We start from the raw sequence: 17,693 nt of genomic DNA on the forward strand, positions 1-17,693 counted from the left end.
CTCTAAAAATACACAATACTGTCGAAAAAAGAACCTGATTTGACCCCTTTATGTAACTTCAACTGTAGAATGATGTTTAGAGATACAACATTTTATAGTTCTATCGGATTTTATAATTCCTCACTTGTTGGTCCTATCTGTTTATATTTTGTAGCATGTACATTTCCTGTTTAGCTGCTCAAAAACAGGCTGAAGTCTGTAAGCTCAAAATATGTTAACCAAACTTTGCTTCAAAAAGAGTAACAAATAATCAACTCTCACAGTATAATTTGGCAACCAGAAGCTAATTCCTGATTGTGGGGACATAAGTTGTGGAGGTGGTGAAGTCAATCACAAAATAGCTTTTGCAAAAGCTTTTAATTTTAACCTTTTATAACTCCCCGGTGTGCATTTAACAGTTATATTTCAGTCAACAAAATAATGAAAGTATATTTGTGAAGCACCGTCAAAGTAGCAAGACATCCCAAATTGTTTCACGGGAGCCTCGTCAGTCGGTTGTGAGCTCTGAAGTGGATGACCCGCAGTTTGGTTAAAATGATAAATTCTAGGATGCTCTTTACAGAAGAAAAGAGAGACAGGAGATTTGGGTCGAGACGCTTCTTCAGACCCTTCGAGTCTCGACCCGAACGTCATCTATTCCTTCTCTTCAGAGATGCTGCCTGTCCTGCTGATTTACTCCAGCATTTTGTGTCTTTCTTCAGTTTATACCAGCATCTGCAGCTCCTTCCTACACAGGACATTTAAGTGATGGGACCTTGGTAACTCAATGGCACTAATGGTGGAACATTGAATGGATCTACAGGAGGTGCTGCCTCAAAAAGATGGCCAGTATCATCAAAGACCTACACCACTGGGGTACAGTGGTGCAGCGGTAGAGTTGCTGCCTTACAGCACCAGAGACCCGGGTTCAATCCTGACTACAGCTGCTGTCTGCACGGAGTTTGTACGTTATCCCTGTGACCGCATGAGTTTTCTCCGGGAGCTCCGGGTTTCTTCCCACACTCCAAAGATGTACAGGTTTGTAAGTTAATTGGCTTCGGTAAAGATTGTAAATTGTTCCGAGTGTGTAAGATTGTGTTAGTGTACGGGGTGATTGCTGGTCGGTACGGACTCAGTGAGCCGAAGGGCCTGTTTTCACTCTGTATCCCTAAAGTCTAAAGTCACTCTAGCCACACTCTCATTTCACAAGGATGAAAATCGTGGCCACCAGGTTCAAGAATAGCTTCTTCCCATCAATTATCAAACTCTTGAACACTACACAACGCCTACCTCAATGATGAACCACCTCAACTGTCTTTGGTTGCATTAAGGATTCTGGTTTTTGTTTTGCACTTGTATTCGGGTTATTAATTTATTGAATTTTGCTTATTATATATTATCTGTGTGTTTTGTGTGTTAAGTTGCTGCAAGGAAGAATTCAGCAATCAGTCTGAAGAAGGGTCCCAACCCGAAACGTCACCATTCCATATTCTCCAGAGATGCTGTCTGACTCAATATCTTACTCCAGCACTTTGTGCCTTTTTTTTGCAAACCAGCATTTCATTGTTCTGTTGCCGATACATATGACAATGATCTCCCTCGTGTCTCCTCAGTACCCCGCAGCTCCGCCCTTGCTCCCCCTCCCCCTACTCGCAACAGAGACAGAGTCCCCCTAGTCCTTATCTTCCACCCCATCAGACGTCACATGCAACACATAATCCTCCAAAATTTCCGCCACCTCCAATGGGATCCCACCACGAGCCACATTTTCCAATCTCCTTTCCGCCTTCCACAGAGACTGTTCCCTCCACTACTCCCTTGTTAACATCCCTTCCCACCCAAACCACCCTCTACCCAGGTACCTTCATCTGCAACCACAGAAGATGCAACACCTGTCACTTCACCTCCTCCCTCGACTCTGTCCAGGGACCCCACCAGTCTTTTCAGATTAGGCAGAGGTTCACTTGCACCTCCTCTGACCTCATTTACTGTGTCCGTGTTTCAAGATGTGGACTCTTATACCTCGGCAAGACAAAAACGCAGACTGGGTGATCGTTTTGCGGAACATCTTCACTCAGCCCGCGTGAACCAACCTGATCTCCCAGTTGAACACTTTAATTCTCCTTCCCATTCCTACACAGACCTTTCTGTCCTACATCTCCTCCATTGTCAGAGTGAGGCTCAACGCAAATTGGAGGAACAGCATCTCATATTTCGCTTGGGCAGCTTACAGCCCAGTGGTATGAATATTGATTTCTCTCACTTCAGGTAGCCCCGGCATTCCCTCTCTCTCTATCCCTCCCCCACCCAAGTCGCACTAGCTTCTCATTTTCACCCTACATACAGCTAGCCATGGCCTGTTTGCTTTATCATCGTTACATTTTTGCATATCTTTCATTCATTGTTCATTATCTCTCCACATCACCGTCTATATCTATCGTTTCCAATATCTCTACCCAGTCTGAAGAAGGGTCTCGACCCTAAACGTCAAACTTTCCTTCTCTCCAGAGATGTTGCCTGTTCCGTTAGGTACTCCAGCTTTTTGTGTCTATCATTTGACAATTAAACATGTCTTGACTCTCTTCAAATTGGTAACAAGCAGGAAGCCAGAATGAAGAATTACTAATGTCTCAGTAGGTTACAGGGCTAGGTGAATTTATATAGGTTGGAATGGCCAAAATCACAGATGGAAGTCCAGCGAGTCCAGCGCTCATCAGATTGATCCTCTTTGACTGACTTTCTGCTCTGGCCTGTTGGACTGATTTACCTGAAAGTTGTTCCCTGTCTTTTTCCTAACCAAGGTTGATGCAGGGGCAGTATTCCCCGGCAAAAACTCAAAGCTTTCATGAAAAATTTGAATCTAGATTTCAAATGAAGCTCTATTTGGTTTGAAATTTAAATCGGACAAATAACACACATCACTGAATCTTGAATGACGTCCGTTTCCACTTTGCCCTGAAAGGCATAACACTGACTCAAAAATACAATCCAATTTCTATTTGAGGCATTAGAGTGCATGCCAAGCATTCTTGAAATGTTACAACACTTACCCAGAATGTCTCGGATGGCTTTGGAAATTGTAGTGACTAATGACCAGTAAACCACAACATCTCGGTCACTCTACTGCTGACACTGTGTCAGTTTGCCAAAAGTCTTCTCGTTCAAAGTTATTCACACATAATTTAATTGCAACACCTCATTTTATTCCCATTACCTGGATATATGAGACTAATGTCCGGTAAACCTCAACAACTAATTGTAGAGTCATACAGCATGGAAATAGGCCCTTCGGCCCAACTCATACATGCTGACCAAGATGTCCCATCTAAGCTGTTCACATTTGCTTGTTTTGTACATATCCCTCTGAACCTTTCCTATCCATGTACCTGTCCAAGTGTCTTTTAAATATTGTAATATCACAAAATATACTGTCCTCAATTACCTCCTCTGGCAGCTCGACTACCGACTCTGGCAGCTCAGTCTATATATCTATTATGAGTGAAAATGTTGTCCCTCCAGTTCCTATTAAATCTTTCCCCTCTCACCTTAAACATATATCTTCTCATTCTTGATTTCCCTACATTGGGTCAGGTCGCTCTACAGTTGATACTGTGTCAATGGTTCAATGGTTTAATGCTGCTTTTATTGTCAGCAAATGCAGTGAAATTATTTTCTGACATACAGTCCAGTACAGTATTCCCGTACCTAAGCACATCCTCGATTAGCAAGTGTACAGAAAGCGTCTACTGATCCCGCATGCAAGAGGCACCATGTTTTGGCTCAATTTTCAAAGTCCAGTCCACGTTATAGTTCTTGTGAGCGGTGCCCGTTCCAGGCAAGCCCCAGACTGCTGTGGGCCTCCACCCGTCGGCTTCCTCGGACGTTTAAGCAGTTTGCTTAAAGCTTTCTCAAACAATGTTATCAATGTATTATTTAAGTGCAGAAGCCCATCATTTTTATTTTGTATTACCTGGTGCAATAAACATGCAAGTGGAGATTATGCACGGGTCCATGTGTATGACAGACAGAGGAGCAGGGGCCAACATTAGCGCACCAGTGCAGGGCTGTGGGTTGAAAATCTCACTACGGCCTTGTGCACAGACCAGGTCTCTATAAACTATGTTGCGCTTGTTTAAGAATTACATGCACCCAATGTGAGTAGAAGCCAGTCTTGTAACTGCTTGTTCTGCATGGTTTAACTTTGAGAAACAGCATGTTGCCGAAGTGATTAAAAATACTTTGAACCTCACATCATTGACTTTTATACGTCATACACAATAGAAGGTAACATTTCAGCGACCGGTTATATACTGACTCTCAGAGCAATCCCATTACCTCGGTTATTTTTCATAACCTTTTCTCACTCAGTTGCCTATCCACTCTATCTAGTATTCCTGTCACTCACCTACACTAGGAGTAAACACAATATGCTGGAGTAACTCAGCGTGTCAGGCAGCATCTCTGGAGAAAAGGAATAGGTGATGTTTCAGTTCGGAACCCTTCTTTGGGCTGGATGCAGAACCAATCAGACCAGTCTGAAGAAGGGTCTTGACCTGAAACGTCATCTATTCCTTTTCTCCAGAGATGCTGCCTGACCTGTTGAGTTACTCCAGCATTTTGTGTCTATCTTTGGTATAAAGTAGCATCTGCAATTCCTTCCTATACTACGGTAATTCACTGTCACCAATTAACCTATCAAAACGTACATCTTTGAGATGCACGAGAAAAACCTTAGCACCCAGGGAAAACCACACAGTCTTTAGGTTTAGGTTTATTATTGTCATGTGTATGAGATGCAATGAAAACTTTGTTTTCCAGAGCTTTGCATGTTATCCAAAGAGATCAGATATACCATACATAAATACAATCAAGCCAAACTCAAGTACAATAGACTTTAGACTTTAGAGATGCAGCGTGGAAACAGGCCTCTTGGCCCACCGAGTCTGCACCGAACACCGATTATCTCGTATACTAACACTATCCCGCATACTAGGGGCAATTTACAATTTTTACCAAAGCCAATTAACATACAAACCCGTACTTCTTTAGAGTGTGGGAGGAAACCGGAGAAAACTCACACGGTCACAAGGAGAAAGTACAAGCTCCGGACAGACAGCACCCATAGGCAAGATCGAACCCGGGCCTCTGGTCCTGAAAGGCGGCAACTGTGGGGGGCCACAGTGCCCCCTAGAGTTGTCTGTCAGAGAATGTTGCCGACTGGCCCATTCCAGACTGCAGGAGTACGTGCTGATGGACTCACTGAAGCTTGGTGCAGCCAATGCCAAGGCTCTGTGGGGGAGGACCATGGTCTAGGGTCCTTCTGCTGCTGGACATTGAAGGTCAGAGTCTGTTTTTTGTTTTATATATATATTTTATTCTGAAAAAAATTGTTATTGTACATGCCTTCCACTGGCAGCTGGTTCCATAAACACCCTTTTCAGTCGTGTTTTAGTGCGTGGAATACCCTAAGATATGGTTTATAATTCTGATACATTGTTGTACAGACGCTGCAGTGCAATTGAAAGTTGCTGCCTTCAGTGAAGGATGTTCTGTTCTAACTCGTACTGGTTGCCTGTATTTACAGTAACAAAATAAATGCTCATAGACTGAGAGATTAGAGGTGCTTGGGGAACCTAGATTTTTATTCCTAAGCCTACTTCTGGTCTTACCAATTTCCGGGCCTTAGATTTTTCATTTAATAAATGTTTGGCTATTGCAAGGAAGGTTGTTCTCCACACCTTACTGCACAAACCACTTATTGTTGAGCTCTTTCCTAATGAAGATTAGCATTGTCAACGTTCCAAATCAGGCATGGAAACAGCAGATTCAGGGGCTGATTGTGTTTCTGGGAATGCAATCCCTGCATTTTTGTTTTCATTGATCTCCAAGCACAATGACCCATGGAAGTACGTCAGTTAAACAGTCATAGTCATACAGCACTAAAACAGGCCCTTCCATCCAACTCACCCATACTGACCAAGGTGCCCATCTATGTTAATTCCATCTGTCCACATTTGGCCCATATCCCTCTCAACCTTTCCTGTTCAAGGGTCTTTTAATTGCTGTTATAGTCCCTATAGGGCATTAGGGCGGCACAGTGGTAGAGTTGTTGCCTTACAGTGTCAGAGCCCAGAGACCTAGGTTAATCCTGATTATGGATGCCGTCTCTACGGAGTTTGTACGTTCTGCCCTGTGACCGAGTGGGTTTTCTCTGAATGCTCCGGTTTTCTCCCACACTACAAAAGACATACAGGTTTGTAGGTTAATTGGCTTCTGTACATTGTAAATTGTCTCTCAATAGACAATAGGTGCAGGAGTAGGTAATTCGGCCCTTTGAGCCAGCACCACCATTCAATGTTATCATGGCTGATCATTCTCAATCAGTACCCCATTCCTGCCTTCTCCCCATACCCCCTGACTCCACTATCCTTAAGAGCTCTATCTAGCTCTCTCTTGAATGCATTCAGAGAATTGGCCTCCACTGCCTTCTGAGGCAGAGAATTCTACAGATTTACAACTCTCTGGCTGAAAACGTTTTTCCTCATCTCCGATCTAAATGGCCTACCCCTTATTCTTAAACTGTGGCCCCTTGTTCTGGACTCCCCCAACATTGGGAACATGTTTCCTGCCTCTAACGTGTCCAACCCCTTAATAATCTTATGTTTCGATAAGATCCCCTCTCATCCTTCTAAATTACAGTGTATACAAGCCTAGTCGCTCCAGTCTTTCAACATATGACAGTCCCGTCATTGCGGGAATTAACCTAGTAAGCCTATGCTGCACGCCTTCAATAGCAAGAATATCCTTCCTCAAATTTGGAGACCAAAACTGCACACAGTACTCCAGGTGCGGTCTCACTAGGGCCCTGTATAACTGCAGAAGGACCTCTTTGCTCCTATACTCAACTCCTCTTGTTAGGATTCATATGAATCCCTTTCCCTTTCACCTTAAACCTATGTCCTCTGATTCTTGATTCCCCTAGCATGAATAAAAGCCTGTCTTTCACTCTATCAATTCTCCTCATCAGTTTCAGATGCTGTTCAGCAATACTGACAAGGAATAAACCTGTATTCATTCAGATATGTTATTACATGCTCTCACTATCTGAATGCAAGATCAAGAATACTTTTTGGACAGAGGGAGATTATTTTAGGATTTCTTTCTTTCAGCGGGTCTACTTTTAACTGAACCATTGTTCCTGTTAAAATGGGGGGTAAAAACTAACCAACTCCTACTTAGTTGTTTTCCATAAGGCTTTATTTTAATCGTGTTGGAACACATTATTCTCTGTAAAACAGTGCAAAGTGCAGATCATATTTTAAGTTTGAAAGCAACCTTAAGAGTGACAATGTGGTCAGACACACATAGTATTCCCTTGGGAAACAAAGTGCTGGAGTAACTCAGCAGGTCAGGCAGCATCTTTGGAGTACATGGATGGGTGAAGTTTCGAGACGGGTCCCTTCTTCAGACCGACACTGACATCAATTCACTTAACCTGGCTACAGGGTAACAGTGGATGGGCCATGGAAACAAAACATTGAGACTTTAGTTTTCCTTTAATTTAATTTAATTTAGTATTGTCACATGCACTGAGGTAGAGTGAAAATCTTCTTTCTTGCATGCTATCCAGTCAGCCAAAAGACTATATATGTTTACAATCGGACTACCACAGTGTAGAAATACTGGAGAAAGGGAATAACGTAAAGTCCAATAAAAGATAGTCTCAGGGTCTCCAATGAGGTAGATGGAAGGTCAGGGCTGCTCGCCAGTTAGTGATAGGATGGTTCCATTGCCTGATAACAGCTGGGAAGAAACTGTCCCTGAATCTGGGGGTGTGCATTTTCACACTTCTGCACCTCTTGCCTGATGGGAGCGGGGAGAAGTGAGAGTGACCCGGGTGAGATTCATCATTGATTATGCTGGTGGTCCTGCCGAGGCAGAGTGAAGTATAAATGGAGTCAATGGAAGGGAGGTCGGTTTGTGTGATGGTCTGGGCTGCTTCCACAATTCTCTGCAATTTCTTGCGGTCTTGGATGGAGCTGTTCCCAAACCATGCTGTGATGCATCCCAATAAAATCTTTTCTACGGCGCGTTTGTAGATGTTGGTTAGAGTTGTTGGGGACTTGCCAAACTTCCTAACAATCCTAATAGTATCTGCCAGGAAATGGGATGATCCCAACCAAAGAAGGATAATGCAAGGAAGGAGATGCTAACTTGAGGGCCAAGAAAAATAATTATTTAGGCATATCATCTTAACGTGACCAATAAGATATTTGAGAAGTAATTATTTGGTTTGCTTTCCGGTTCCCAGCAATTAGAAACATTGTAAACAACTGAACTCAAGGCTGCAAGATAATAAGTTTCATCATGGTCACAATTTTAATTTGTTCCATTGCATAATGTAAACATGTAGCTGGGTGTTATTGTAATTGTAGTTCTTACACTAAGTGCAAGCTACAAAAAAGTAACTGGCTTTGTTTCAAACCTGTTTTTTTTTCACTGGTTCTATTTTCTCCCAAATTAAGAGTTTTGCATAGAAGAGGTTTATGGTGAAGGGGAAATGATTTAATAGGAATCTGGGGGGTAGCTTTTTCACACAAAGGGTGATGAGTGTACAGAACAAGCTGCCAGAGGAGGTAGTTGAGGCTGGAACTATCCCAATGTTTAAGAAACAGTTAGACAGGTACATGGACAGGTCTGGAGAGATATGGACCAAACACAGGCAGGTGGGACTAATGTATCTGGGACATGCTGGCCGTTGTGGGCAAGTTGGGCCGAAGGGCCTGTTTCCATGCTGTATTACTCTATGACTAAGATGCTGGAGTAACTCAGCAGGTCAGACAGCGTCTCTGGAGAAAAGGAATAGGTGACGTTTCAGTTTGTAACCCTTTTTCACACTAAAAGATAGAGGTGGCGGAGAGAAACTGGAGGCAAGAAAAGGCCAGAATAAATCAGGGCCGGCAACAGATTTTGCATGTTTGAAATCTGAGCTAATGTTTTGGAAACCATTAAAGTCTAATTCAATCTGGTTCTAATCCGATATCCACAAATAGATGATTCCCCCCGGGGAAGTGTGGGGGTAAATCCAACTTTTAGTAACCTCTACAAATAACCCCTCCTTCCCCTTTCTCCCCATAACCCCCCCCCCCCCCCCACCCCTTGCTGACCTTGCACCTATCTCTCCTCTCTAAACCCTCTACACCTACATTCCTAAACATATTCGCACCTCGTCAATCCTCTAACTTCACAGTTTCCAACTCTTTAATCCTTGTTGTGTGTTCAAGGAGTCATAGTCAAGCAGCGTGGAAGCAGGTCCTTTGGCCCAATTTGCCGACCATCATGCCCCATCTACACTAGTCCTACCTGCCTGCACTTGGCCCATATTCTATTGGTATACCTGCCCAATTGTCTCTTACACGTTATAATAGTACGTGCCTCAACTATATCCTCCAGCAGCTCGTTTCATACACCCACCAAAAGTTACTCCTCAGGTTCCTATTATATCTTTCCTCTCTTCCTAAACCTATATCCTCTGGTTATCGATTCTTGCTCTGGGCAAAAGACTGCATTTACCCAATTATTCCTCATGATTTTGTGCTTCTATAAGATCGCCCCTCATCCTCCTGTGCTCCTGTTTCTCTCCCCCCTTATTCCCCTCCCCTTCCAACCATCTCTCTCCTTTCAGCTTTACATTTCACTTAGGTTCGTTTAGAGAAACAGCGTGGAAACAGGTCCTTTGGCCCACCGAGTCTGCGCCGACCAGCGACCATCCATATACTTGTTCTATCCTACACACTAAGGACAATTTACAGCAACCAATTAACCTACAAAACCTGCCAGTGCATGTTTGGAATGTGGGAGGAGACCTGAAGAGAACCCACACAGTGAGAACGTACAAACAGTTACAGTGAGAACGTACAAACTTCATACAGACAGCACCCATAGTCCGGATCAAATCGGGATCACTGGCACTGTAAAGAGCCTGTCCCACTTAGGCGATTTTTTAGGTGACTGCCGGCGATTGTCATAGTCATAACAGGTCGCCGAAAGACCGGCGACTTGACCCTCCCTATGACAATGTCTACGACAAGCATCAACAACCTACCACCTAGTCGAAGTCAAGCTACGGCAAGCTACCGACAACTAGCGACCCAATCGTCGGGAGTAGGATGTCCACTTACGACCGCACCTATGACAACCTACGACCACACAGGCGACAACCTACGACAACCAAAGTCAACCTATGTCCACCCGCGACAACCTACGACCCTGTCGGCGATAACTGAAGACAATTCATGTCATTTTGGCCTCCGGTTTTGAAGCCGGTACCTGTCGCCAGTTGACGTTGGTAGTCGCTATATCCACAACTCTCTGCAATATTTGCCTTCTTTATCTGGGTTATTTCCTTATATAGCTAGGGTATAGGCAAAAAGCAGATACATAATGGTACAATTATATAAAATACTTTTTAGAGCATAGACTTTAGAAATACAGCATGGAAACAGGTCCTTTGGCCCACTGAGTCAGTGCCGACCAGCAATCACCCCGTACACCAACACTATCTTGTACACTAGGGACAATTTATGATTTTTAACCAAAGCCAATTAACCTACAAATTTGGACATCTTTGGAGTGTGGGAGGAAACCGGAGCACCTGGGAAAAACCCACTCAGTCACGGGCAGAATGTACATGCTCGGCACAGACAGCAACCGTAGTTAGGATCTAACCCTGTTCTTTGGTGCTGTGAGGCAGCAGCTCTACCGCTGCACCACCGTGCCGTAGCTGGAACAGTTTGTGCATTTCTAGTCACCGTATTATAGGAAGGATGTGATTGCATAGTAGAGGGTGCAGAGGCCAGGCACCAAGATACTGTCAAGGATGGAGCACTTCAGCTACGAGGACAGATTGCAGAGGTTGGTTTGTTTTCTTTAGAGTGGAGACGTACAAAATTATGGAGAGCTTCGACAGGAAAAAGAAAATCAATTCTCAAAAATATTACATAACAGAATGGTCTATTATCAGAGGGCATAGATTTAAGATAACGAATAGTGAATTCAAAGGGATGCAAGGAAGAACCTTTCACACAAACAGCGGTGGAAATCCCTCTGCTCACTCTTCTCCCCTCTCCCATCAGACAAGAAGTACAGAAGTGTGAAAACACATACTTCGGATTCAGGGTCAGTTCCTTTCCAGCTGTTATCAGGCAACTGAACCGTCCTCTTACCAACTAGAGAGTGGTCCTGAGCTACCATCTACTTCATTGGAAACCCTCGGACTATCTTTAATTGGAATTTACCTTGCACTATACGTTTTCCCCTTTATCCTGCATCTGTACACGGTGGTCAGCTCCATTGTAATCATGTATAGTCTTTCCCCTGAAGGTAGACAGAAAATGCTGGAGTAACAACGGGTCAAGCTGCATCTCTGGAGAAAAAGAATAGGTGAGGTTTCGAGTCGGAACCCTTCTTCAGACTCCTTTCCGCTGACCGGACAGCACGCAACAAAAAGCTTTACACAGTACACATGACAATAAACTATTCTAAACTAAACTAAACAAATGGCCTGGAAGGGAGGGAGCTGGAGATGTTAGATGTGAAGAACGAGGCCTGGGGTAATGCCTCCCGTGCCTTCAAGGTCGGCTGTCGGAAGCACACACAAAGATGACCATATGAGCTGACCAGACTTTGAACAATGGCACTAGAAATGCGTAATATATCCAAAAAGAATTTCACTGTTGCTGCATATATGACAAATAAAGCATATTTATTCAGTCTGAAGAAGGGTCTCGACCCGACATGCTGCCTGACCCGCTGACTTACTCCAGCATTTTGTGTCTACCTTTGACAAGTAAAGCACCATTGAACTAAACTAAAACTGCGCACTGCAGTCTGAAGAAGGATTCTGATCAAAAACGTCACCTATTCCTTTTCTCCAGAGATGTTGCCTGACCGCTGAGTTACTCAGCATTTTGTGTCTTTCAAACTAAATTAAAATCTGCACCACACTGCCCGGAGGGATGGTGGAGGTAGGTATTTTCCTAACATTTAAGAAGTATTCAGCAGAGCTCTTGAAATGCAAAGACATAGAAGACACAAGTTGAGTACTGGAAAATGGAATTAGTATAGATAGGTACGTGATAGCCAGCACATGCATGGTGGGCAGAAGGCCCTGTTTCCATGCTGTATCCATGTTGAAAATGCACAAAATTCAATATATTTTGCTTCTCTTTTGCAATTAGATCAAATATCTTTATCCTCCTCAGATTAAAAAGAAAGAACAGTAGCCTTTGTGGATTATGGAACTGGCAATTTACTTATTAATAGTACAAGAATAATTCTGAGGAACAATATAAACATTATTATTTGAAGGTAGAAATAGTCACATTTTTGTTCACAAGAATAAGTAATCACTGTTTGTACAAAATACATTAAAAAGTATTCTCTCCAGTACACAGGCAACTGTGTTGCAATCAATAGTGTGATTACAAATTCATTAAGCATGATTGACTGCAATGGTTTGACTTTTGTTTAGCAGAATATTTTCAACTAGAATTTACAGTCCAAACCAAATCCAAAATATTTCTGCAATTCCCGTGGCTAATATCTGATTCATAATGACAGCCAAGGCTGCCTCTTCGTGCCTTTCTAAGTCTCTGAATCCCTAACAACAACCAGCCTTAATTATACTCCACTTTTCTGTAATTCTTAGCTGCTCTTAATCTTCATCCAAGACCACCTCTGCCTTATTACATTTCATTTCACCGTTTGCTTCAACATTAAACAGACCGCTATAATGCAATGAAACCTTTCCAAAAATATGTCTTCAAAAAGAAAACCCGTTCTTGACAGCAACAGAAACGCATATTTTTCGTCTTAAACACAAGTTATTCAGAAAGAACAAATATCTAGATTGTCTCAAGTGGGAATTATGTGAGCTTTGGAAAATAGCCCTTCCACCCTGCTCTGTAATACACAAATCTATATGCCCAACCCTTGGTTAAGACATTTTTGTAATCTTGCTCGATGTGCAAAGCATCATTTACAAGTATAGATCAGTTCTGTATATCTACAGGATTAAACCATTTCAAACTCAATTTCACAAAGTGGCATTAGATTTCACTTTGGATGAAAGGGCCTGCTTGAAGCGACGTTTTAAGTCTTGCATGTTTGGGGACTTTGGTCGGGGTATAATTGATCCCCTTCGTTTTTCTCCATTGTTGTTCATATGTAGCTTGCTAACCTCCCTGTGAATGTGTTGAAAGACGTCGTATACATCCCCATAGTTTTCTCTGGTGGAGATCTCCAAGAAAGTTGTACCAAGTTCATTCGTTAGCTGGATGCCATCGTTGGTCTGGACTTGCCTGGCATGCAACAGGTCACTCTTGTTGGCCACGATGATCACGGGGACTTTGGTATCGGGGTGCATTTTTCGGATATGGTGATACAAGGGCCGAATCAGTTTGTAGCTGTTGTAGTCCGTTATTGAATACATCAGGATGAAGCCCTCTGCCCAGTGAATACACCTGGAGGCGAGGTCAGGAAAATGCGCACATTCGCCTTGTACCTAAAAATAAAGTTTTTTTATAAAATTGCACAACTCAGATAATAATTTTTTTTCCCCCCATAGGACATCTCATGTTAATAATTCAGTGGCGCAGCAGTAAAGTTGCTGCCTCAAATCGCCAGAGACCTCGGTTTGATTCTGACTATGGGTGCTGCCTGTATGGTGTTTGTACGTGCTCTCCGTGACCACGTGGGTTTTCCCCGGGTGTTTCGGTTTCCTCCCACACTACAAAGACATACCAGGTTTGTAGGTTAATTTGGCTTTGGTTATTGTAAATAGTCCCTAGTCTGTAGGATAGTGCTAGTGCATGACGATCGCTGGTCGGCGCGGACTCGGTTGGCTGAAGGGCCTGTTTCCACGCTGTATCTCTAAGCTAAACTAAAGTCATAGGAGCAGAATTAGGCCATTCGGCCCATTGTGTCTACTCCACCATTCAATCATGGTTGATCTATCGTTCCCTCTCAAATTCATTCTCCTGCCTTCTCCCCATAACCTTTGACACCCTTACCAATCAAGAACCTGCCAATCTCCACTTTGAAAATACCCAATGACTTGGTCTCCACAGCCATCAGTGGCAATTAATTCCACAGATTCACCAACGTCTGACTAATGAAATTCCTCATCTTTTAAAATGTGTGCTTTCATTAGTGCAAATATACTGCAAAAACTCAGAAAAGCGAATCCATTTTATAAGGTTCTATTAATACATATTTTGCTCCGAATTCTGCAAATGTTTACACTACTTTGTCAAAAATGTAATGCACATACCTGGATACAAGGCGTGTCTTGGATTTGCAGTGAAAGCTGTTCCCCCTCCATTAGAACATGCCTTGAATAAAGATTTCCTAAAAGATCAAAGGAGTGGCTTGTTATAAATCATTTATTCCATTTCCAAAATATTGATTTGCTATTCAAATTTGGGCTCATGGTTTAACAAAAACACACCTGTATTTGGTTCATAGTCACCAATAAACCTCTTGGTTAAGAATCGAACGATCAAAGCTGCAAGAAATTAAAAATGTTATTATGGCTTTGCAGATACAAACCCGGTTATTTTTCATTGACATTTTAGAAATGCTCATTGTAACTATCAGTGGGGCACAGTGCCTTTGTGTTTGTCCAAGTTTATTGAAATAATAAAGATTAATGCAATAGCTTTTCTCCTTATTTTGTTTTCCATTTGTTATCTGACATTTAATGTTCCAGTCAACAGTAACCCTAAAGGAGAGCAGAAAGATGGATCATGGCTTGAAGGTATAGAAACTATTTTATTGCTGGAACTTTTCACTTTTGCAAGCGATGATTGGGTGAGAATTGGGTTAGCCCAGGAATAATTGGCACTGGGCTTTTGACGGCACTGGGCTTGTACTCGCTGGAGTTTAGTTGGAACTTACTGAATAGTGAAAGGCCTGGAAAGAGTGGATGTGGAGAGGATGTTTCCACTAGTAGGAGAGTCTAGGACCAGAGGTCATAACATCAGAATAAAAAGACGTACCTTTAAAAAAGGAGATAAGGCGGAATTTCTTGTCAGAAGGTAATGAATCTGTGGAATTCATTGCCGCAGAAGGCCATGGAGGCTAAGTCAATGGATATTTTTAAGGCAGAGATTGGCAGATGCTTAATTAGTACAGGCATCAGGGATTATGGGAAGAAGGCTGGAAAATGGAGTTGAGATGGAAAGATAGATTAGCCATGAATGAATGGCGAAGTAGGCCGAATGGCCAGATACTGCTTCTGTAACATACAAAAGTATGATGCTTCAAATCCAGAAAATGTATAGGTGACGTTTCGGGTCCATTCACACTAGTTCAATGTTATCCCACTTTCACATCCACTCCCTACACACTAGGGGGCAAGTTGCAACCAACAAACATGCACATCCTTGGAATGTGGGAGGAAAATGGAGCACCTGAGGAAACCCACGCGGTCACAGGAAGAACATACAAACTCAACACAGCACCCAAAGTCAGTATTGAACCCGGGTATCTGACGCTGTGTGGCAGAAGATCTACCAGCTGTGTCACTGCATCCCTCAGAATCTTCAATTTCATTAGTTGCCTCTTTCTCCAGTCCCCATCTCTTACCACAACCTTTGCTGGCAGATCAGTAATGCCATTTTGAGTTTAACTAATGTACATTTATCAACATACATTCATAATGCAAACAGCGGTCCTTTTAAAAAGACAGTAACCGCCCGGTGAAAGAATTCAGTGATTCTTTTTATGAATCAGTGAGCCTCAGCCAATTAGAGTTAGTGAGGAAATAGTTATTTCCATCCATTCAATTGTTCCCGAAACCATGAAACCATCACCAAGTGCCGACCCAAAACGTCATCTATTCATGTTCTCCAGAGATGTTGCCTGACCCGCTGAGTTACTCCAGAACTTTGTGACCTTTTTTTATAAGCCAGCATTTGCAGTCCCTTATACAAACAAGGAACTGCAGATGCTGGTTAATACACAAAAGGACACAAAATGCTAGAGTAACTTGGCAGGTCAGGCAGCATCACTGGAGAACATGGATAGGTGATGTTTTGGGCTGGGACCCTTCCTTCCTCCTCTTGTGCAAATTGCTGCTCTTATTCTGACAGCATTCAACACAAGATCTTTGTGTTAGGGTTGAACACATTTTCTTTCAAATCAGGTACTTATCACATTGAAGATACCAATGTTTCACTATTTCCCTCAGGTCTTTGCCAATGATACTGATTTTAGATGATCAACCATGTTTCCAAATACACAGGACAAGATGTTAGAAATCCAAAGTGATCTATATTGAGGGGTGGTGCTGGCTCGAAGGGCCGAATGGTGTACTCCTGCACCTATTTTTCTATGTTTCTGTCCTACTGAGTTATTCCAGTGCTTTGTGTCCTTTTTTCAAAACCAGCATCTGGAGTTCCTTGTTTCCATCAAGTATTATCCTTCTCTTTTCTCCCAAGAAATCTCCAGACTCCCTTCTCCATAGATCCAAGTGCAGACCTTGCAGGGTCTGGGTTTCAATGATGGAGTGGAAAGTTAAAGCAGGGAATAGTTTTGGCCACACAAAGGCTGCCATTGCCCAGGATTGAAAATCCTTTCAACGGGGCACTGGAGGAGATCCCTGACCATATACTTGGCTTAGGCTTTATCCTACGTTTCAGGGGGAGTGGTTCCCAATCCAACGAATGGGAATTTAAAATTAATTAGCATAAACTACAAAAGTAGGTCCAGTCTGAAGAAGAGTTCCAACCCAAAATATCACCTATCCATGTTCTCCAGGGATGCTGCCGGGTCTGCTGAGCACTTTGCTTCTCTTTAAATTTAAATGTAAACACAGGATACCAATCACAGATTTTTTTTTTGTCCCCGGGTTAATTAGCTGTTGAAGAAAATCGCTTCAATAGTAACAGGTTATCCCGGAACAAAAAATGTTTGCCCTTGTGCCCATCTGGTAAACTTGCACAGCTGAATTAAAGCAGTGAAATTCAATTTCCTAGGTGATAATTCTGATACAATTTATTTTTTCCTCCTTTAGGACTTTTTGCACTAAGGACCTCGACATTGCACTAGTGTCGGGGTTATTAATTTATTGAGTTTTTTGTTGATTACAAATGATCTATGTGTAGACACAAAATGCTGGAGTAACTCAGCGGGACAGGCAGCATCTCTGGAGAGAAGGAATGGGAGACGTTTCGGGTCGAGACCCTTCTTCAGACTGATGAGTGTTGTGTAACAGGCCTGTTATGCTGCTGCAAGCAAGAATTTAATTGTTCCTTTGACGATACAGATGGCAATAAAATACTCTTGACTTTTGATAATACAGATCCTTTCAAAAGACAAACTGTTAATCGATTCTTACAAACCCACCCCTCGTTATTTCTTCCCTGTTGCAATGTGCTCTTACCTGTTTTCCCAACTGTGCTTGATCCCAAAACGGCGATCTTGGTGTCCCTGTTGGTGACATTATCGCCTGATTCCGGTATCGGGACTAACAGCAAGTTTGTCGACATACTATGGAAACGCATCGGTCCTCTCCGCTGTGAAATCGACTCGGTGGAAGATCAAGTCGCCAACACGCCCGGACAAAGGAGTGATGTCTTGTAGAGTAAGTGTGTGTCTTACTGTGCGTCCCTCCTCACAACTCGGAGCTGCTAAGTTATAGTTGCTGTCAA

At 42.8% G+C, this 17,693-nt stretch overlaps 1 protein-coding gene across 1 annotated transcript; it reads right to left on the reverse strand.

Moving 5' to 3' along the window:
- Positions 1–12,296: 12,296 nt before the first annotated feature.
- On the reverse strand, positions 12,297–17,693 carry LOC144595531 (ras-like protein family member 11A). The gene is made up of 4 exons (XM_078403055.1): positions 17,426–17,693; positions 14,489–14,545; positions 14,312–14,388; positions 12,297–13,543 (listed from the first exon to the last, which is right to left on the reverse strand). The coding sequence occupies exons 1-4, from the start codon at positions 17,544–17,546 to the stop codon at positions 13,076–13,078; spliced, it is 723 nt and encodes a 240-aa protein (XP_078259181.1). The 5' UTR covers positions 17,547–17,693; the 3' UTR covers positions 12,297–13,075.

This window comes from Rhinoraja longicauda, chromosome 7 (genome assembly GCF_053455715.1).
Source record: "Rhinoraja longicauda isolate Sanriku21f chromosome 7, sRhiLon1.1, whole genome shotgun sequence".
Lineage (NCBI taxonomy): Eukaryota > Metazoa > Chordata > Chondrichthyes > Rajiformes > Arhynchobatidae > Rhinoraja > Rhinoraja longicauda.

What these genes read in the sequence shown, in the direction of transcription:
- LOC144595531 (XM_078403055.1), bottom strand. Translation starts at nt 17,546, where the DNA reads ATGCGTTTCCATAGTATGTCGACAAACTTGCTGTTAGTCCCGATACCG. An exon ending in AAGCACAGTTGGGAAAACAG is followed by an intron (nt 14,546 to 17,425) that starts GTAAGAGCACAT and finishes AATTTCTTGCAG; the next exon opens with CTTTGATCGTTCGATTCTTA. An exon ending in TGACTATGAACCAAATACAG is followed by an intron (nt 14,389 to 14,488) that starts GTGTGTTTTTGT and finishes TTGATCTTTTAG; the next exon opens with GAAATCTTTATTCAAGGCAT.